At 43.0% G+C, this 22714-nt stretch overlaps 1 protein-coding gene across 2 annotated transcripts; it reads left to right on the top strand.

The window, feature by feature from the left end:
• The first annotated feature begins 2196 nt into the window (after positions 1-2196).
• Positions 2197-21011, top strand: DDX3X (DEAD-box helicase 3 X-linked). Of its 2 annotated transcripts, none has more exons than XM_074603722.1 (17): positions 2197-2573; positions 5076-5133; positions 6170-6220; positions 11337-11460; positions 12660-12800; positions 12884-12983; positions 13561-13696; positions 14124-14209; positions 14841-14939; positions 15015-15175; positions 15381-15525; positions 15645-15789; positions 16085-16266; positions 16357-16474; positions 16921-17077; positions 18019-18143; positions 18487-21011. In XM_074603722.1, the coding sequence occupies exons 1-17, from the start codon at positions 2529-2531 to the stop codon at positions 18567-18569; spliced, it is 1956 nt and encodes a 651-aa protein (XP_074459823.1). In that variant the 5' UTR covers positions 2197-2528; the 3' UTR covers positions 18570-21011. The 2 variants fall into 2 exon arrangements, with proteins under 2 accessions (XP_074459823.1, XP_074459814.1); XM_074603713.1 differs by having other exon boundaries at positions 18016-18143.
• Positions 21012-22714: the final 1703 nt, after the last annotated feature.

The following is a 22714-nucleotide window of genomic DNA, read 5'->3' as shown; positions in this document are numbered from 1 at the left end:
TAATTTGCTCTGCCTTGGGTGGACTGCGTGGAAGCATGCTGCTAGTGTGACACAGTATGACACACACAGGCCCCTCTACTAACCTGACACGGACGCAAGTGGGCCCACCTGCTTTCCTGACTGCAAGACCAGGAATTAAATTACTGTGATACTTCTAAAGCCTGTGCAGTGAAGAAGGAGTAATTAATGTCATTTTCTAGTGCATGTCAATTATATCAAACAATGCCCTTGTTTACAAAAGCACTGCAGACATTGTAGGGGTGTAAACGTTGCAGAATTGTTTAGAATTTAGAATTGTCCACAAAGTTGTCAGAAGAAAAGGAATTAAAAGATTTATTTGAAATTTGCTTTCAAAAAAACCCCAAATTTGGGCCCAAGTCCAATAACAGCTTTTTTAAAAATACTGAATTTTTTTTTTAACTGTCAGGCAGCCTTGGTGAACACACCTGCAAGCATTTAAATGATATAAATAGGTGCACCTGGGTAAGAAATAAAAGTATAAACCTTTAACTCTGGAGCTGTAGGTGGCTAAGGAAGCACTATGGAAGACCAAAGCAGAAGAATGGTAAATGGTTTGTTTGAAGACCCTGTCCAGAACTGGCTGTTTTGTCTGTGAGAAGGAGCATGTGTTGCTCATTTCAGGATTTGTTCATGGGTGTTTAAAGCTTGTAGGGCTTAATTTCTGGAATGGAAGGACTCTGGCTCTAGAGCTCCAACTTTAAGGGCTACTATGTGAAAGCACTCTGTGTTTGGGAAAAAACTAAGTAAAGATTGGTGTTTTTTATGTATGAGTTACATGTATGAGTTTATGTATGAGTTTATGTGTGGAAAAGCTTTTAAATCCCACAGTGAATCTAGCCGTCCTTCTGGAGTATGACTCTTCCCTATACTTTCTTGTTGGAAGAGGCAGCAGCCCAAGGAGGAAGGAAATGGAGGAATAATTGCTATGTGTGGATCAAGAGCAACCAAACCCCATCCTTTTTTTGTGTGTGACTTAATAGCCTCAGAGGTAGCCTGGTCCTGTAAGCTATGTGTTTGCCAGTACTTTTACTGACCTAAATCCAAGGAAATGGCAATAGTGTTTTCTGTGTCAGCAGGATGTGATGTGATGGAAGGGTATGGGGGTGTTTTGCTGTTTTGAAAAGTGACAGGTAGGTTAATGCTTGTTTGACTGGCATTTTACAGGCCAGCAGTAAACATGAGTCCTAACGAGTCCAAGGTAAGGCTTTTTGTGGATATAATGGGATAGCCTGGTAAAACTGTCACTACAAGGGAAATGGGGGTGACCTTTGGCCTCTCATTAGATAGTTAATGACGGTTGCGTGGAAAAGATGATGAATGTTTATGATAACCAGTGTTTGCCACCAATACCAACGTGTTGGGGCGAGTGTCTCAGTGGTGTGCTGATCCACCAGCAAGGCATCGTGGATCCTTTTGTGGCCCTGTAGGCACAGCCAGAGCTGTGAATTAATGTGCCTGGGCAACTGAGCTGTGACGGTCCATGGCAGGTGAGAGGGGTTGCCTGGGAAAGGGTGAGCTGACAGAACCTCTCGGGAACCATTCAGAAACTAATGCCGGGCAGCACAGCAGGGCCTGTAAAGGGAAGGAGCGCCAGTTCCTGCCCTGCAAAGGCACCGTGTGGGGATGCCTGTGGAGGGAAGCAGGAGGCCGGTGCGTTTCTGGGTAGCCCCTCACCGGCTGACCATAATCCCAGCTCCCGTTCTAGGTGATGCTCAAGGCGGGCGGGCGGGCAGCCACAGAGCGCCACTACTCGCCCCCTCCTCTTTCCTTCGCCGCGCCGGGGCCCCGGGTCGCGGTCTTGCCGCGCCTCCATTAGGATCTACGCCACTGCGCCGGGGGAAGCGCACAAGATGGCGGCTGGCGCCGGCCCGGCCGCCCACGTGACACCCCCCGCTCCCATACGACTCCTTCTAGAGACATCTCAGCCCCGCGCGCGCCGGGGCGCTCTCGCGAGCACGCTGAACAAAAGGCGAAGGCGGAGGGGGGGGGGGGGGGCGGTCGTGATCTCGCGAGACCTCCTGGCCGTTCCTCCCCCCTTCCCCCAGTGGGGGAAACCTCGCGGTATCGCCTGGGGAGACCCAGCGGCTGCCGCGCGGCGGGGGGGGGGTGAGCGGGCTGTCGCGCTCCCTAAGTCTCGCGACACCTCCTCCTCCGGAGCGCCCTTCACCGCGGGCTGAGCTGAGGAGGCAGGCGAAGATCTCGCGATAGTTCCTCGTTCCCCCCTCCGGCGCAGCGCCGTTTGGTTTTTCTCGCGATAGCGCTGGGCAAGAGGCTGGAGGGGGGAAGGGAGCGCGCGGGAAGGGGCGGTAGCGTGCGCGCTGAAGTCAGCGCGCGCCGCTGGGACCGGGGGGCGGGGCCTATATAAAGGCTGGGGCCGAGGCGGGGGGGGCTCAGTCAGGAAAGCGATTCGTAGTGGACGATCGGCAGCAGTAGCGGCGCAGGCCCACAACCGCGTTGAATCTGAATTTCTCGAGGCGGAGCGGGACACCCCGAGACGATCTCTCGTTATGAGTCATGTGGCGGTGGAAAATGCCCTCAGTCTAGACCAGCAGGTGAGGGACGGGCCCTGGAATGCGGGGGGGGTGGGGGTGGTGGAGCGGCAGGAGGCCGCTCCGTTAACCGGAGTGCGGCGGCGTGAGTAGAGGCGCGGAGGAGACTGCGAGTGCGTGGGGCATGGATGGTGGGGGGGACGGGAGGGATTCCCGGCGTGGGACTCCTCGTTCCGCTTCTCGCTCCGCGACGGTTGCGTCGTGATTTTCCCCTCTATTCCCCCCTTCCCGCTTCAACGTGGCCTGTCTGTGGCGTATTCGGTTGTTGCGCAGTTTCCGCCGTGAGGCGGCTCCGGGCCGGGGAGGGGGTTGGAAGGGAAGGGGGGAGGGGGGGTGGCGGCGTGGGAAGGACGGGACCACCGTTGCTGCCGTAGCCGGGATCTGCGCCTGCCCCCGCGGCCTCCTTGCCACGCTCCAGGCCCGGCTTTTGTGTGGCGGCGAGCGACGATGGTCAGGCTGGTTGCCGGCACCCCTGGCGGCGGCGGCGGGAACTAGCGCGCGGGGGGGAGGGGAAGGAGGAGGAGGGAGCCTCGGGGGGGGAAGGGGGGGGGGGGCAGGGAGAAAGACGCGATAAATGGCGCCCATTGTGCCTCTGACGGGGCGAGATGGGGGTGGGGGAGGAGGGCGCTTTGTGTCGGCGCCCCCTTCCCCGGGGAAGGGCTGGGGGGATGGAGGGAGGGGGCGATGGCGGCCGCCTTTGTTCGAGCTGCGTCAGCAGCGGCGGCCCTTTCCCGCTCTTTCCTCCGGTGCCCGTGGGCCCCGGTGACGCAGTTGGGCCTGGACGAGGAGCGCCTCAGCCGGCATGTGTCCGGGCGGCTCCCGGGCCTGCGAGCTTGTTGTTCTTTTTTTTTTTTTATTATTTTTTCCTCTTTTTTTTTTTTCTCCCCCCGCCTCTGCTGGGCGGAGCCGTTCCCCGTTCCCTGCCCAATGTGGAGGGGGTAGATGGTTATCTAATCCCGGGCTGGGGGGGGGTGGTGGTGGGGGAGGAGGGAAGAGGAGGCTCCTATGTTGTAGCGAGACCCAGGGCGGGCAGCTGGCGTGGCAGGGCAGCGCTAGCCCTCGGCGCCTTGTAGGCTTCGGGCGGCCGCTGCTCCGGAGTCTTCGGCGAAGTAGGTCAGGGAGCCGGTCCTTCTCCCCCCCCCCCCCGCCTCTTCCCGCTTCTTCCCCCTCCTTCCCCCCCCGTGGTAGCACGTGACGGGTGCCGGCTGCCGGATTAGCCGGGCGGCTGCGGCTGCTCCCTGCTGCGCCGAAAATCCCAACCCGCAGTGCCGGCTGCACCGCCGCACTGAGATGGCGGCCGCGCCGGGCTTCCTCGCTGCGCCATCTCCGAGAGGGGATTTTGGCAAGTGTTGCCCCTTCTTCTCCCCCCACGGTGGGGGCGGGGGGGGTCGGGTGCGAGAAGATCTGTGCATCGCTTCTGTTGACTGCTTCTGGAGAGGCAACTTTGTCCTAGTAGCGAGTCCTTGTTTTTGTTTACTTCTAAAGTAAGAATCGTTCTTTAGCCTCCTGTGGATGCTTGGATCAACTAAAGAGATTAGAATTCAAGTAGCTTTAAAGAGGATCATACGTGGCCTGCCGTGGGAGGATTTTTCAAGAATCTGAATGTCCTAAATGGCAGCAAATGCAACTGAACGTCTAAAAGGACAGTACACTGGGATCTTTGCTTTGGATTGATTCACATCGTAGTGGAAGACACTTTAGTGCCATTGGTCTTGCATAAAATTTACTTAACCATGTTTTGTGATTCCCAAATAAGTTTCTGATCTTTCCAAAACAGCTATGATCTGGTGTTTAAGCTTTGTGAGTTGCTCCCTGCCTTCTACTGAAATTAGTCCATAGTGTGTTTGACCTAAAACGTTTGGGTTACATGCTAGTAGTGCCTGAACTGAAATACCTCTTGGTAGACTTTACTGGGAGACTGAAGGCTGTAAACAAAGTTCTAGAAAAGCAGGCAAAAAATTGTGAAGTCGCTTGATGTTTTGTGAACAGCAGCTGCCTCAAACATGTATCTCAGTAGTGTTAATGCAGCATAAAGAAATAGCTGAGTCCCTGCAGGTGAAGGACCCAACTGAATTGGTATTATTTGGGCTGTAGTCTCTGTAGATCTAAAAAAGTACATTTAAAAATTGCTATTGATCTCAATCGGCATGCATTTGAGTAGACTGAAAGACTCTTTTAAATGGCTCTTTAGCTGGCATATATTGTGTGAAGCAAAGTCAGTGGTATTTGATTTGGTCTGTGTTTGGCTTTGGCTCTCTTGGCTTTGCTGGCTGTGTGGTGCGTGTTTATTGGTGGATATGAAGACATTGGGGATGGTGTAGCCTTGAGTACTAACTATGGTTTTGGTGGTTCTCTTTTACAGGAGGTGTAACTAACACTGTAAATAAATTTCTCTGCAGCAATAACTTGTCTGAACACTGCTTACTCTTAATAAGCAAAAGGACTTTTTGTATCTTAGCATAAATTCATGCTGTAACATGTTGATACTTGTTTCATTTTTTCTAGTTTTCTGGTCTAGACTTGAATTCCTCAGACTCTCAGAGCGAAGGAAGCTCTTCAAGCAGTAAGTACAAGCAAGTTCTCAAGCTTACAAACACAGTTTTAGAAATAAGGGTTTTGTAGCTGTGAAAAGTAATTTCTGAAGCAAAGATTCATGGAGGTTGATGGGGAAATTGAGGAGGCTGCTAGTTATGTCTGCTTTAAAAATGCTGTATCCTTTAGGTAGGAGCACTTAATTTAGGAGTGATACAGCATGTGTAGATTTCTTGAGTACTTAACTAACTTGAGGGACCTTAGTGTTCCAGTTTTGTCCCAGATTTTCTGTTGCCTCTAGTTAGACAGCTGAGGCCACTGATTGTAGTAGTGGTGTGATGATCTGGCTAGAGTTGCAGTGTTTAAAGGTAAAAGTTTTAGTAGTTGACTGTACTAATTCCGATTAATTGAGTAGAAATTGCATTCTCTGACATGCAAGGCTTAAGTACTTAAAGAAGAGAGGGGAGTCTTCCAGGAATTCACATTCACCTTTGTGGCTGGTACATTCTGATTCATGTTGCTTAGCAGACAGATGCTTCTGGATTGAAAGTGAAGAATGCTATTCAGAGGCAATTACATGTGGCTTCTGGTTTGATCTAAGCTGAACTGATGGGGATGGAAAAATACTGGTAGTAATAATACTGTGAGTACCAGTACTTGAATGACACAGGGAAAATCTTAAGCTGCTCAAATACCTGGTACCAGGTTAAGCCTTAATGAGTTCTAGGAAGACAAGCTTTCATCACAGACACTGTAATATCCATAAAGAGCATGTATGACTTGGTCAAAAAAAAAAAATAGCAAGACCATCTTCATTTAAAAAAAAAAAAGGCAGTTATCTAAATGAGTATGCAAGAATTCAGTCTCCACTGTGTTGAGTCCTCTGAGAGAAGGATATAAAGTGCTGTATTAAAGGACTCTTGTTTAAAGATGCTGTAAGAGGCCTTAAAGCTTGTGAGGCAGGCAGGGTTTTTTTCCCCGAACAAAAAGCTGTTGTTGGAAAGGCTAGTATCTCAAAAGGTGCTAATGCTGCAATCTTGTAACACCACCTTTCTTTTGTCCTTTAGAAGGCCGATACATTCCTCCTCATTTGCGGAACAGGGAAGCTTCAAAACAGGGTATGTATCAGAAATACAGTGGCAACACTCCTACCTGGTTCTTGGCCTACTTCTGAATCTCTAGGAACAGACTGTTAAAGGCTTTGACAGTACTGTTAAAGGTGATTATGCAGACTGCTTGGCTATTCTGTGCAAAACACTGCGACTTAATCTTCTGCTTTTAGTGTGCTATTCTTGGTTCCTTTACCAGGTTATGTTCTAAGGTCAAGTTCAGTATCTTGTCTGGCACAATACTTCCTGTATCTTATTAAGCAATTAACCGTGACTGAAGCAAGATGGTGTCTCCCATCTTAACTAGCTCTGTAATCTTGAGTATTCACCTTAGTGACTTTTGGGAGTGCTTTTTTTTTTTTCTGGTATTGACTGTGTTGTGAAACTTTAGTAACCAGTTGTTTAGTATGAACAAATAGCACAGTTTAACTTTGTAAATGTATGTTCTACACAGCTTGCTCTTAACTAGGCAGCATGAGAAACAAAATAGTTAAGAAATGTCCTTGTTTAGCTTCCTGTAGTTTTTATGTAAGTCCACAAGAGTACTTGCAGAAGAAAATGTGGGATACTGGTGCATGAAACACATGACCAACATTGGTCATCTGTTTACACAGGGGAGTTCGTGCTGAGAAATGGCCTTTGTATCTTGCACTTCCTAAACAAAATGTAAGAGTTCTTCAGTGGAATAAAACATGACCTTTGTAAGATAGAAAGGTAGCAGATACTGCAGCATGCTTTATCATCAGGTCTAGTGATTTCTGTAGATAGAAGAGAAACGCTTCCTCTAACACCTACTGAAATACTGGAATGGAAGAACTAAATTGTTTTCTGCTACACTGCAACTTAAGGAAGCCTTTAATCTCATCTCTTTCTAAAACAGTGGATTTCCACAGATTCCCTTCTCAATACTGCAGGAGGACTCATTCCATTTGGAATGGGTGGAAGAACATCGAAGTATATATATCTCATAGTACTTCTGATGCTGTGTAATTTTAAATTTAACTAGATAAAAAATGCTTCGCTCCAGTTTTGTGCCATTTGAAGGAACAGATTGGTCTGGTTTTTGTCTTGCCTTTGCATGTGCCCAAGCTAGTGTGTTTTTTGGTTTCTTAAACCTAAAAGAAGCACAGCCTAAAACACCAAATGGTGAACAGCCTGTTACAAGAAGCCAGTGTTTTGGGGAAGGTAGAGGGGCTGGTTGGCAGCTCAATGCTCTTGAAGTTCCTGATCACATTAACCTCAGATGTGAGCAGTCTTTCAATAAATTGACCTGCTAACCCTGAGAGGAATGTGCAGGTTTCTCAAAAGCAGGAAACAAAGTTGGCTTGTGGACATTTGGTGTTTATATATAGATTTCCTTTGCCTATATGACAACTTGTACCAAACTGCAGTTTAATCTTTGGGGATATTGGATATGGAGGGATACTTCAGTCTTAACCGTGAGTTCATATGTGACCTGTTATGTATAGGACTGTCACTGTTGTCTTCTCTGTGTAAGATGAGAATTCAGACATTGCAATGAGATCATGTATGGCTTTTCTGGGGACGTAAGCTTCACCTTGCAAAAATGTAAACAAGTCATGAAACTTAAGTTTGACCTGTGGCTTGTTCAATTAATAGAACATAGGCTACTGCTTTCCTTGGTAAACCTTCAAAACTTCCTTTAAACCTGTTTTAAGTACTGGATCGCTAGACTCCTCATGGCTCCCTCAGACAAGGCTCATGATGGCTAAATGGAAAAGCTACAGTTCCAGGTCATGCCCCCTACTGGGAAGCAAAGTGGGTATCATCGGTACAGTGATGTAAAGCTGAGCTATTTCATAGAATGATTTGAAGTCTGTTACACAGTTCACTTTCATGTGAAAGTACATGCTTCTTTCTCTTATTTACAACTAAATTGACAACTGCGTTAAGTGTGTTGAAGCTTTTGTGTATATTGGCTGCTCCTTGGAATCGTCAGCAACAGATGTTTTCAAGGTGTAGGCATTAACAAGCAATAGGCAAAAGAGACATTGGATAATAGTGGTATTTGACCATGTTACAAAACTCTTGATGCAGCCTTACAAGTGTAGCAACCTGAGAAAATCTTTATTGACGTAAAAATCAGTTAAACTACTAGGTAGAACTGTGTTTCAGTAATGAGTAGAATTGTCTTGCTCACATACTGTGACCTTATGGACTTTTGTGAAAGTGTTAATTAACTATGACTGCATTCAAAAAAACTTGAAAAAAGAAAAAAAAATTATTTGTCTCCTGCGGGGTGTTCCCTTAGACATGCTCTAGCAACAAATAGTGTACAGTTCCTAGCTTGGGGTTCTCACTTTCCTCTAGTTCATGACAGTATAGTAATTCATAGACGCTATTAAAGTTCCGCAATGAGCATACTTGCAGCTAAGTAAGAAATTGCTTAAGGCAGTGGACTTAATATTTAAAAATAGCTGTTCTTTGTGAAGAGGTGAACACCTTCATGATTTCAGTAGGTATTGACAGGCGAAGCATGCTATGGGATGTATTTTTTTTTTTAAAACTCCTACAGTGCCTTCTTCGGCTTACTCTTTCCATACACCTGCAGATCTGTCCCTATTGCAATACTAATCTGTTAGCGTTGTATGTAGGAACAGGACAGAACTGTGGGAAATAAGAGGATGCATAAAAATATGTCCTTAGGTTACTTAATGGCAGTTCTGTTTTTCAGCTGTTGAAGCTACAGTGCAAGGAGCTCGATATGCAGTGCTGCCTGGTCTGAAGTGTCTTGCTTCTGTGAGCTTGACTTGATAACACTAGAGCTTGTTGTCATGTCATTTTCTTGTTATAACTTTCTGGAAGCTGCTTTTGGATATTTAAAGCCTAACCCTGATCTATAATAGATCAAGGAACTTACTTTAAGGGTCTTTTCCAACCTAAAGGATTTCATGATTCTTAACTATTTTTCCCAGCTTTAAAAAGCTGATGATTGTTGGTGCATGTGGCAGCTTTTCAAGTAAGCTGACAATGATTGGTGATAGAGCATTATAAAATGCAAATTAAAATGCTCATTGAGGAGAAGTATTGACAATTCAACCACTTTTCATAGGTGCAAGAACTAAAAAAATTGTTCTGGAGTAAATTAACTTACTGAACTCCAAACTTACTCCTTTGAGAAATATGTGCTGGATGGAATCTATATGGATTTTTACTTAAAAAAAAAAAAGTTTGAGGAATTTCATCTTGGTGTGTTGGCTTTTGATTTGCCATGTGTTCTAAATCATCATGATGACTTCTGCTAGCTGGTTACTTGGAATTGACTTGTATGGCCTGGACCTCTGTTGTTCTATGCTGATCCACAAGTAAAACCAAACTAGGAATACCAAACCGAGAGTGGAATTAATAGTGCTAATTGCCAAGCAGTGTGTATATATGTATTTGTTTAAGACTTGGTCTAGAAGTTCCTGCAGTACCTCAAAGAAAAACATGGCAAGGTGTCAGCTGTGGAAACTACTGTAGTAACAAGCTAGATAAATAAGCTTACTTTGTATGCTCTTTGGAGTACAAAATTTTGACTCCTTCCTGGAACTTGGTAGAAGATTTTAATGTAGTATGGAGTCAGCCCAATTTTTTCACTAATGAGAAACTGCATCTGTTATTTCTGAAGATTGCTCTGTCAGTACCACTGCTGTTAGATCTTTTGGTAGCATGACATATCCCAATATATTTAACGTGGTTTGAAAGGTACTCATACTAAAATCTGCCTTTAGATGCCTTCTAAACAAGCTACAAATAAGTTTCTTATATGTTAAGGAAGTGATTATGGTATTCCGGATCTTCTGTCAGCAGTCTCTTGAAGTGAAATTAATTTATCCTTAAGGACTAAAGTTACTTCTTAAAGGACTAGGAAAGTCTTGAGTGCTAATAAACTTCATGTGTGGATTATTTTTGTTGTGTGCTTCAGTTAGCCCAGACCAAATGAGTTATAGTTCTCACACTAGTTTTTAGAATTCCCTTGTGACTATGCATGTCTGGATTCTGGGGAGTAGAATTTCTTACTTCAGAAAAAGTAGGGAGGAAGGGGAATGACATTCTCCAGAGAACATCTAATGGTAGAGTAATTGCTGTAGCAAAGCTTTTTTGGAGAGACAGGGCTTAGAACAACCCTTTTCTTTGGAGTAATTTTGTTTCATGGTTGCGTTTACCGTCTGGTGCATAGGTCTTGACTGGTTTTATGTTGTGGAGCTGGCAAAAGCATGCTCAGTAATAGGAGTGACACTATATCTCTGTTTAATTGTTTAATTTATTCTCTGATAGAAGCCCCTAGCTGAGACTCTGGTTGGGTCATGTTTTCAAACTTGTGAAGTTGGAACTCTGAATCAGAATTTGTAAGTTCTTAGTCCATACCAAAGCAGTGTAGTACCAAAGCACTGTTTAATGCTCTACGTTTCTGCCTACCTCCCAACCCCTGGTAGCTGAATAAAACCAAGGGTTTTTTTACTTCATGGTGTTGGCAAGCTCATGTACTTTCTATTTTTCTTGGTCCTTTTTCTTTGAGCTACATTCCTAAGTAGGTGTCTACTGAAGGTAGGTGTAAAAGTGCTGTGGAAAATTTCAGTGGGGTAATTCATTAAGAACTCCATATTCCTTATTTCACTGTGATCGTAGATCAGATTGCTCTGTGTACTTGCAGTATGACGAAACATTCTAACTTCCATGTGGATTTCTAATGCAAGGGCTAATACTGTTTATTAATTTGTTAACCTCACAAAAATAAAATTCATCCAGCATTTATGTTCAAGTTGGAGAGATAATGTAGGCTTGGCAAGACTTAATGTCTTAAGGTTTCTTCTGATACCTGTTAGCCAGAGTAGGCAACTTGCATGCTATCACCAAGGGAAGTGCAGCATTTTAGAAAATGATGTGCTTGTACATGAGTGGAGGTGTTTCAGCAAGTTCTCATAGGCAATGAGATGCTTAGTCGCTGTTAGAATAAGTCTTAACATCTGTACATCTTCCATTCTTGAAGGACTGCTTACCTTTCAATCTTGTAGACCTTCCAGTAGAGACTTAATGGACAGAATTTAGCTATTTTTCTTGTAAAAAAAAAAAAAAAAAATTAGACTATGTAATGTATGGCTAAAATACCTTTCTTTACTAGGTTTTGATAGTGGTGGCTGGAGCTCTAGCAGAGACAAGGATGCATACAGCAGCTTTGGTGCACGGTCTGACCGTGGAGCAAAATCAAGCTTTTTTGACCGTGGAAATGGATCAAGAGGAGGAAGGCAAGTACTTATTTGTCTGGGTGGTACACATGAAGTCTGTCTCGGTTCTAGTAGTGCATCTGTAATCTTGATGTTAAAATTGGAGTTCTAGGTGTGAACAACAGGATAAGGTAGGAGGAACCTGGGAGGGGAGGAGAGAGCAAGAGAACATTGCTTTTAAAGCTACATGAGCTTAAGGATGGGAAATTTGCATGTGTTGAAAAACGTGCCCAGTAGTCTGCCACCAGCCACTCACTGCAGCTATAATGACTTGCTGACCTAATCAATTCACAAAAAAAAGGGCTAGATGGGTGGCTACTTCCAGAAAAATCATGAAGAGCTGTTGGGAGCACATAAACTACATCAGAATGGATTTTTATTTTTTCTAATTTCAGTATTTTTTTTCCTTGTTTAAAAAGTATAGTTAATAAAACTGGGTGAGACTCTTGCAGGTTCTCTACCTTACTTGATCAGTCTTAAACACATCATGCGTTGTATGCACAAGTGTGGTGAGAGTGGCCTTTATCGACTAGTAAAGCTGACGCTAGTCCTGTATCCAGACTTTTCTCAAACATGATTTACCAGACCAAAAACTAAACAGTTGAGGTAAGGACTTTTTCCACCTTCTTTCAAAGTCAGTAATGCAGGTGAGCTCCCTCTTTATAAAATAATAATGTGACATGCAGTTGAGGTATTTACTTTGGTCACATGTGTGGTGGGGGAATAAAGGAACAAATTGCAGCATTTAAGGGTTTTGTCTGGATGTAGGAGACCTATGTAAAATGATGCACAAAGAAAGGAGGGAGTACCAAACAATGTCTCCTAAGAGGTTTAAGCGGACCTCCCTACAAAAATGGCAAAGACTGAACAACTTCAGTTGCAGCTCTGCTGGCAAATGACTGATTCTTTTACATCTGTTACATTTAACCAACTGAAAATTTTGATACAAAGTTTGGTGTATCAAGCTCAACTGAGCTGTGAAATCATGACAAACTCTTCTGTCTGAGGCAGAACAACATGACCTAGTCTGATGGCTGGGACTAAACTCTTTAGTTGGTAGATCAAGAAGCAAGTACAGATAGTCTGATGACTTTGAATTCTTCTACAGTTTTACATGTAATACCTAGAGCATACACTACTAGATGATTATAGCTTTAATTTTGCATGTCAAAAAATCCTGTTGCCCGGGAGTGGTAGCCTGATATTCTTGCTGTATTTAGATATGAAGAGCGTGGAAGAGGTGGTGACTATGATAGGAGCGGCTTCGGTAGATTTGACCGTGGTGGGAATAGCCGCTGGTGTGACAAATCAGATGAAGATGACTGGTCAAAGCCTCTTCCCCCGAGTGAGCGCCTGGAACAGTAAGTAATGGAACAGTGTAAACTCACATGACAGGGTCAGTTGTTATGACTAGCAAGTAAAATACTTTCTCTTCTGTTTTTAGAGAGCTCTTTTCAGGAAGCAATACTGGCATTAACTTTGAGAAATATGATGACATTCCTGTTGAAGCAACAGGCAGCAACTGCCCTCCGCATATTGAAAGTGTAAGCGTTTTACTTTTTTGGTTGTGGTTTTTTAAAATCTGGTTTGCTGATGTGTATCTAATTGTGACTATTTGGATGTGAAACTTGATGCCATGCTGTCTTAAGTTCAGGGAGGAAGGGAAACACTGTCTTGCCTTCCTATGGCTAAGCTGTTTTGCAGAGGGGGGTTGCACATGACGAACTAAGACATGGGAGAAATTGGTCTAAGCTTGTTCAGTTAACACTTGTAGCTCACTTAACTATGTGACTTTAAACGTGTAAAGGAGTAGAAGTGCTTGGAGGTGCTGGTTGGGAGCAACTGCTTAAGCATAGGCAGTGCATTGTGCTAAGCATAGTATACTGGTGTAGTCACTTCAGGCTTGGCTGGCTTTTTAAGGCTAACTTAAATAACTGGACTAAGTAGATAACCAGACTCTAGGTAACTAGGTCCTGAGTACCTGTAAACTTAATAGGCAGGTTTGTTCTGTAGGAAGAGATGGAAAAAAAAGCTACTTTATAAATGACTTAAACTGAATGATGTGTTCTGTGGTGGCTGAAGGGAAGCATCCCCATCTTTCTTGTTTTAAATATCTTACAGTTCAGTGATGTTGATATGGGAGAAATTATTATGGGAAACATTGAGCTCACACGCTACACCCGTCCTACTCCAGTCCAGAAACATGCAATACCTATTATTAAAGAAAAGAGAGACTTGATGGCCTGTGCTCAGACAGGTAAGTTATAACTCTTTACTGCTCCTACTTAGGCATAGGGTCTTGTATTTCTCAAGTTGCAGGTAAGAGGTCTGTAAGGCAGTACAACTTTCTCTTCAGAGCATACTGAAATAGCTGCAGTGTTGAAAATCAATTAGCTTTAGAGTCATGCAGCTGCTTTAGATGTGGATGACTGGGTTTACTCTGTCTTGAGAGAAATGTTCAGGGCTTAAATCACATTTACTTAAGGGTTTTGTGCTGCTGAGTGGTAAGGGTTTTGTAGAGAACCTCTACTGCCTAAGGAGTGCTCTGCAATGGCAGAGGTAGTAGCCGTATACTGGTGTAGACGTTAGTGAGGAATATGCTAGTGATATGGGATTAGTGCTGTAGTTAAAAGTACAGTATCTTTGAAAACCAATATTAGTAACACTAAATTGTGTCCTAATAGGGTCTGGGAAAACAGCTGCATTTCTTCTACCAATATTGAGCCAGATCTATGCAGATGGCCCTGGTGATGCCTTGAGAGCTATGAAGGCAAGTATTTAAATACCTAGTCTTGGAAAAGCTATGACCAATGTGTATTTCTGCCCATGTTGATGTATGCTGCTGAACACAATAGCTGGGCTTAAATGTCATATTGCTTTGGGTATGATAGGCAAGGTTCTCAACTTCTAGAAGGCTTCAGCTATTTCCCTTGAAAAATGTAAGCTGTGGAACACTTTTTTTCCTACCTAAAGGGTTGATACATGTAACTGTTTAGGGAAAAGATTGTTTATGAGTGTTTTTGTTGTTGCATAAACTTCAAAGATGCTTCCCTTGCTACAAAAAACTTAGTTACACCTGTCTGTTGTAGTGACTTTAGGATAGGAAGTAACAGGGGTTTTTTTTTGACTGTTTTCTCTGCTGCTTAAGTTAAGGATGATGGCGCAGGTCATAGAGACCAAGCTTGTGCAGCTGCATTGCTGTAAATGTATTGGCTAACAGCTGAATCTTCGGTACTGTAGTACGGCAGAGTCTTCAGATAAAGTGCTTAAAACAGGTTGGCTTTCAGCCGTGCGTTTTCTTTAAGACAGACTTGGTGACCTGTCTTCAATATTGCCTTTAGTAGTTTTTTTAATTCCCCTTGTATTTGTGGTACTCATTCCAAGTTTGTTTTTTTCTTCAGGAGAATGGAAGGTATGGGCGCCGTAAGCAATATCCAATCTCACTGGTCTTGGCTCCCACTAGAGAACTGGCTGTGCAGATCTATGAGGAAGCCAGAAAGGTATGTCTAGGAGTTCATCATCACAAAATAGCTGAGGTATAGTTTTTTTTAGAGCTAACTTACTTTGTTTTATAGTTTGCATACCGTTCCAGAGTTCGTCCCTGTGTTGTATATGGTGGTGCAGACATTGGTCAACAGATACGTGACTTAGAACGTGGATGTCACTTGCTTGTAGCAACTCCAGGACGACTGGTTGATATGATGGAGAGGGGAAAGATTGGATTGGATTTCTGCAAGTAAGTAAATGTTCTTGTCCGTATGCTAATGATGTGACAACTAGAAACCTTGCCTTTTATAGAGAGATCTAGAGTTAATGACACTTAAGTTTTAGCTTTCAAACTGTATAAACATGTAGTGGATAACTTGTAGCCTTCTGTCTGTTCTAGGTTACAGCTTAAAGAGAAAAAGCTCTGAAGAATAACTTTTCTTATTACTATTCAGGTACCTGGTGCTTGATGAAGCTGACAGAATGCTTGATATGGGCTTTGAACCTCAGATTCGTCGAATTGTTGAACAAGATACTATGCCACCAAAGGGTGTTCGTCATACCATGATGTTCAGTGCTACTTTCCCCAAGGAAATCCAGGTACTTTTTCAAAAGCTCAAACATTTTCAGTTCATAGGTCCAAATTCCCCTTCCACAAATGCAAAAAAAAAAAAAGTAATAATACCGTTTTGATATTTTTTTTTCTTCCCACTTTTTAGATGCTTGCTCGTGACTTCCTTGATGAGTATATCTTTCTGGCTGTTGGCAGAGTAGGTTCTACTTCTGAGAACATTACACAGAAAGTAGTATGGGTGGAAGAGGCAGACAAACGATCTTTTCTGCTTGACCTGCTAAATGCCACAGGTAAAGACCAGTTTCAGCTAAGCAAATAAGGCAAATCTAATGACTTAAGTACTTCTTTTGAGTAGGTGAATGAAAGGGTATTTCCTTAAAATGGAGTGAATACATTCCACTGGCTAAATGTCAGTTTTAAGTTGACATAAGCTCTTACGGTAATACCAAATGGGGAGGGAGGTTTCCAGTGGCTTCAGGTTAAAATAAACAAGAGCAGAGACCTAAAACTGCCTTTTACCAGATGTGTGGAGGCAAGTGTTGTCTGTGCGGCTTTTCTGCTAATGTGTGCTTTGATTATTATTAGGCAAGGATTCGTTGACTCTGGTGTTCGTGGAAACTAAAAAGGGTGCAGATGCTCTTGAGGACTTCTTGTACCATGAAGGATATGCCTGTACAAGTATACATGGAGATCGCTCTCAAAGAGACAGAGAGGAAGCACTGCACCAGTTCCGTTCGGGCAAGAGCCCAATTCTTGTTGCCACAGCAGTAAGTAAAATCTATGAAGTTTGAGCCAGTAAGCATACTACTTGGCCTGTGGAATTTTACTAAGATCTGATTTAATCCTTTAATCATTAGGTAGCAGCAAGAGGACTAGATATCTCAAATGTAAAGCATGTCATAAACTTCGACTTGCCAAGTGACATTGAAGAGTATGTACACCGTATTGGTCGTACAGGCCGTGTAGGAAACCTGGGTAAGTACGATCTAGAACTTTCATAGACAGCACTTCATACCCAAGTTGATAGATGTAGTAGTATTGGCTAAGGAGCAAATGGCAACTAAGTACTTGAAGGCCATGTGGTGTGTTCTCTGAACAGAAGCTGGTCACTGCTGTCTAGCCGGTGTGGAAGGTAGCCAGTTCCTTTAGCCTAGTGCTTTTGTTGCTATTTAAAAGCTCTGATACCACGTATAAGCTTGGTATCTTCTGTGTCTGTCAGTAAATAGCCAGGGTTTTTGTGACTAGCTGTGGTGGAATAATTGTCTTATACGGCTTTCTCTTCAGGTAATTCTAGTGTTCTTGAGCTTGGCTATGAGGAATCTGATCTTGTACTTGCCATGGCTGCGAGTGGAGTGTGGAATGGGTTTAAGTGCTATGGTGTATTTGCTTTGTGTAGGGCTAAAACTGAATGTTTACTTTAGGTCTTGCCACCTCATTCTTCAATGAGAGGAACATAAACATCACCAAGGACTTGCTTGATCTTCTTGTTGAGGCTAAGCAAGAAGTACCATCTTGGCTGGAAAACATGGCTTATGAACAGCATCACAAAGGAGGTGGCAGCCGTGGGCGATCTAAGAGGTAATGGTCACAACTTAGGCTAAAAGTATACTTAATCCATTGTGGGAGGCAGTTGGGTGACTTGTTTTCAGTCTAAAAATATAGTTAGAGGAAGACAAACTAGTGCAGTATAAGCTGTGAGTTATGCACATCAGAAGGTGACACTTAATGTCTGATTTTGTTCCATCTTACCATAAGGCAATTAACCCGTAAGACTTCTCCTCTTAAGCAGACAATTAGATACGGCTGAGGTACAATGATACGTTGCAAAAGTAGTTTTAGAACTCTGTGAAAACACTTAATAGAAATGCATACCTGTGTTTAGGAGAAGGTAAAACATGCCTCCTGACATAAAACAGGAAAGGTATGAGGGTTAGATCGCAGGTGTGAGGCCACTTGTAAAACAGTTTTGCTATGGAAACCTAAAATACCTTATAAGCTGATAATGCAAAGCCGTGCTTAATGGCTTAAAGGGGTGGGAGGAGAAGCAGCCCTTCCTCTTAATATACTTAATGTGATATGACCATATGAATTCTAGTTGTTTGGCTTTTCCTTCAGAAGCATGCTTGTAAAATGATTTAACTCCCCTCTTCTACAATATGAAAGGTGGTCATAAGCGCATCACTTGAACACTATGATAGGTTTGGAAATTGTGTGGAGCAGAGGTTGTACTGAACCAAATCTTACCAGGACCTGATAAAGTAATTCTTAGTGTAACATGGCAAATTCAGTGTGACCCTGCTTGAATAGTAGTAACTTTTCCTTTGTTATCTTGAATGCCCTTTCCAGATAGCATTGGGATGCTTATAAAGCATGCTGGGCTCAACACTTGTAGTGGTTGTTGGCCCAGCTGTAGTTGGTAACCAGAGTTGAAGAAATTTAGTACTTGAATCTCAATGTCTGCAGTGCTTAAGATACCACTGATGTTACTCAAGTGTTTGTTTTCTTCCTTTATACAGCAGTAGGTTCAGTGGAGGATTTGGTGCCAGAGACTACCGAACAAGTAGTGGTTCTGGCAGCAGTAGCTTTAGTAGCAGTCGATCCACCAGCAGCCGCAGTGGAGGGAGTGGCAGCAGAGGATTTGGAGGTAAGAAAAACTGGGCAGGCAGTGCTGGCAAATACAAAACCAGATGTAGAATGCTTGCTGTAATAAAACCTCTGGAGGGAATGTTTAAATATGAGGTCAGCTGGTGCTTGTTGTGCAAAGTCTCAGCATCCTTCTTGGATCTAGGCTAGTGCAAATTACTTGTCTTCGATTAGTTTGATGCCATCTGTGTCTTCCAGCATTTAGTTAATGTGTGCATTTGACAGTGCTTTTGGGTGGGTTTCCTTTAATAGGCATCCTGTCTGTGCCCTGGCCTATTTTCTTGTTGTGAAGGCTAAAGTCTTCAGTGGGTTAATTAAGCATCACTTTCTCTTGCCTTTCGTAGGTGGTGGTTATGGAGGCTTCTACAACAGTGATGGATATGGAGGAAACTATAACTCCCAGGGGGTTGACTGGTGGGGCAACTGAATCTGCTTGCAGCAGATATCCTACCATACAAGCTAATATGGAAACCACATGTAACTTAGCCAGACTATACCTTGTGTAGCTTCAAGAACTCGCAGTACATTACCAGCTGTGATTCTCCACTGAAATTTTTTTTAAGGGAGCTCAAGGTCACAAGATGGAAACAAAGGAACAAGTAGCCCTATCTTGAAGGTGGTTTTGAAGACTCTATTGCTGTAGTCAGGATTAACTCCCCTCCCACCCATCCCCACCCAGGAACTGCATTTATGATTTTGTGACTGAGGATCATTTGTTTGTTAATGTACTGTGCCTTTAACTTTAGACAACTTTTATTTTGATGTCCTGTTGGCTCAGTAATGCTCAAGATATCAATTGTTTTGAAAAAATAAAAATTACTGAACTTGGGCTAAAATCAAACCTTGGCACACAGGTGTGATACAACTTAAACAGGAATCACTGATTCATCCATAATATTACAAAGAAAAACTTATGCGGTAGCCTGCATTAGGGCTTTTGGTATTTGCAGATTTGAAAAATAAAACATCTTGAAGCATATCAATGCAATTAGTTTCTAATGTGGCAAAACTGTACTAAGTTAAAGTTCTGATTTGCTCACTCTATCCTGGATAGGTACTTAGAACCTGATAGCCTTTAATAAGCCATTCCAGTCATGATGAGATGATGTATGGATACATGCATACATTAAAAGCACTGTTTTTGAAGTTAATGCAAGTAAATACAGCAATTCCTTTTTCAATATTTAGGCAGATCATTAATGTGAGCTAGCCAAATGTGGGCAGAACATTACAGGGAACGTTTAAAGGTCTGATAACTTGAAATAGTTTTTAGGAGAATTCATCTATTTAGACTTTTTAAAAATGCCTGCCATATGAAATTGAAATGGTAGAATGGCTGACCATGGCAGTGATGGGTCCTCCTTAAGGGCCTTACTGAATTTTTGGTCTAATAACGCATGCTAGTGTTGATGTTTTTTGGTCAAGAGGGTATGAACAGGAAGAATTATGCAGCAGGCTTTATTTTAATGCAGATTCACATTACTCTGTTCAAGCTGCGTGGAGATGTTAAACTGGCTTACTGTAGACTTTGTAAAATGGCTCCAGAAGAGTAACAAACAAACCTGAGATCACAGAGGTTGGAAATGTACATAAACTGCACAAGGTTTCAATTCTGCTATTAAAGTGCAGTTTTAGTCAGTTTTAGTTGCATAGGTTTCCATTGTATTTATAGTCTGTTTATGCTAAATCTGGCCAAAGATAAGTATTGTCCACCAGAAAAATGCCTCTGCCACTTGGAATTTCTGTGCTAACGTTGTGGCCAGAGCAGTTAACAACTAATCTACAGTGGCATAGGAAAATGGCAAAAATCTCCTAAAGTGCAATAGATTTTTTCAAGTGTATTGTGCCTTGTTCTAAAACTCTTATTAAGTAGGTGCACTTGACAGTATTGAGGTCATTTGTTATGGTGCTATTTCAAGTCTAGGTTTAGGCCCTTGTACATTTTGCCCATAACTTTTTACAAAATACTTCTTTTATTGCACATTCAGAGAATTTTATATATGTCTTGTGTGCGTGTCCTTAACTTCCAATCTTATTTTGTCTCTTGGAGATTGAACGCAGCTTGTTTAAGGAGAAGGAAATAGATTCTAAAACTTATTTGGGACCATGGGAATGATAGCTGGGAAGAAAACTATTTGCACACGACAGATTTCTAGATACTTTTTGCTGCTAGTTTTGTGTAATATTTATTGAACATTTTTGACAAATATTTATTTTTGTAAGCCTAAAAGTGATTCTTTGAAAGTTTAAAGAAACTTGACCAAAAGACAGTACAAAAACACTGGCACTTGAATGTTGAATGTCACCGTATGCGTGAAATTATATATTTCGGGGTAGTGTGAGCTTTTAATGTTTAAGTCATATTAAACTCTTAAGTCAAATTAAGCAGACCCGGCATTGGCAGTGTAGCCATAACTTTCTGATAGTAAAACAAAAATTGGCAACTTAAAATTAAACATGCCAAGGTTTTGATACACTTGTCTTAAGATATTAATGAAACACTTCTAAACACTGATGTGAAGTGTCCAGATTCTCAGATGTTTGTTGCGTGAGTTTTGTTTAGTTGTGTGTTTTTTTTTTTTCAGTGAATGTCTGGCACATTGCAATCCTCAAACATGTGGTTATCTTTGTTGTATTGGCATAATCAGTGACTTGTGCATTTTAGCAAGTTTTATCAGCCAGCAATATTTTTCAGTTCAGATACAAGGATTCAAAACAATATGCAAGAATGGATTTAAACTTGCTGAATGTGAAAATTGAACTTCAAGTCACTGTAGGTTTAGAATTGCTTATTGTATTAGTTTAGATGCTAGCACTGCATGTGCTGTGCATATTCTTGATTTTATTAAAATAAAAAAGTTGAACTGCACAGTCTACTCATTTGTGAAGCGTCACTCTTCTGGTTTACAAGATCTGTAGCCCAAGCAGTCTCATTCACGTGCAGCTCTGGAAGTAGGTGAATCTAGTGTGGTACCACATCAGTGTGCTTATAAATGGTGGCTAGGTTTAGGGCTATAGCTGTAGCAACCTTAAAATGATCTGTGCCTCACCATGTTGGATACTTGTACAGGTTTTCTAGAGAAGCTAATAAAGCAGGTGTGGACTGATGAGGAGACCACCTTTTTTTTTTTTCCTTAGGGGTACCAATTTTGGCTGTAACATCATCATTAAAACTTACTGAACTTTCACTCAGACTTGACTTCTCAGCCACTTAATATTAAGGACTTGATCTCACAGTTGCGTCTCTGAACTTAGCGAAGGTGCATTGTAGTAGACAGGTTTAATTTTGACATCATGCCTGTTGATTGTTGCTAGGCAGCCTCAGTGAAAAAAAGCATGTGCAATTCTGTGGTGAAAAGTGCAGTATGTACCCTCTTCCCTCTCTTCCTCCAAAAAACTGTGTCCCCTCTTCCCCCCAGTTAGCAAAGGTATACCCACACTGCAGTTTTGAATATCTTCTAAAAGCTATGGGACTGAGCTGTAATTAGGCTAAATGAGGTTAAGTACTGGAATATCCAAGGGGATACGGTGAAAGAAATAGACTGGAAGCATCTGAACCTATGTTAGAAGGTAGACAAAAGTCTTCATTAAGAAGAATGTGATTTAGAAAGAACCTATATTTAATGACATTAGGAACCGATGAATTCACTGGGAGAAAGTAAGGCTGAGAACTCAGGTCCGTAATGGTGTGCAGCAGACACAGTAGGGGTTAAGGACCAGTAAAGGTGTCATGTGGCCTTGCAGTCCTGGATCCTGACACTGCCCATCTGTAAAGGTAACCTTGCCTCCTTGGTACACTGCCAGTCAGTGATGTGTTTGAGTTTTGAAGAACCACGGTGAGAAGGAGATCAGCATGCTTACCAGGATAGCTTGCTGGAGGAGCTGCTTTGAGCACACTGAGTGTGGACCACACTAAATTTACCTGCTTTAGACTTGTGCCAATTATCAACCTCATCATGCAGGGCTTTGTGTTGTCATGCTATGTCCCTGGATGTGCAACATGCACTTGAGTATCTTCCAAAAGCTCTAACCTGGCAGTTTTTCCCCCCTGCATATCATGTAGCTAAAGTCGTAGAAATACAGAAACCCAGTTAAGGGAGAGGAGAGTGAAGTGCTGTGCATTGTGGAGGTGGCCCATGGGATCTGGAAGTCAAGCCTTGAGTATAAAGGCTTGCACTTGATGCTTGAGCGTGAGGTTTGTTCCTGGTGAAGCCTGTTGCAGAAAGTGCAGGTGTGGCAGAAGTCACTGGGCAGCTGAAACCAGAGGAACACAAGTGGCTCTAGGCCAGGCCTGTGAGCAGTGCTCTCTGGAGCAGAGATCCTAAAGGTGGCGGAGTGGTTAGTGTAAAGCAAGGGGAGCCCCGAGTGCAAAGCAAGTGAAAACTGTCAGAGGAAGTCTGGCGCTCGTACGCGGCAGAAATGCTTGGGAAGATTCTGTTCCACTGAGGTTGGAGGAAGCAATTTACCTCTGGTGGTATGAGGTTGAACTGGCTACTGGGGAAACTGCAGGTATGAGGAGCGTTAGGACACTTAAGGTACTGTGGTAAGAGAAGTGCAGAGCATGTTCCCACA

The sequence above is a fragment of the Larus michahellis genome, chromosome 1 (genome assembly GCF_964199755.1).
Source record: "Larus michahellis chromosome 1, bLarMic1.1, whole genome shotgun sequence".
NCBI classification, from domain to species: domain Eukaryota; kingdom Metazoa; phylum Chordata; class Aves; order Charadriiformes; family Laridae; genus Larus; species Larus michahellis.
This window is presented reverse-complemented; position numbering and strand designations above follow the sequence as displayed.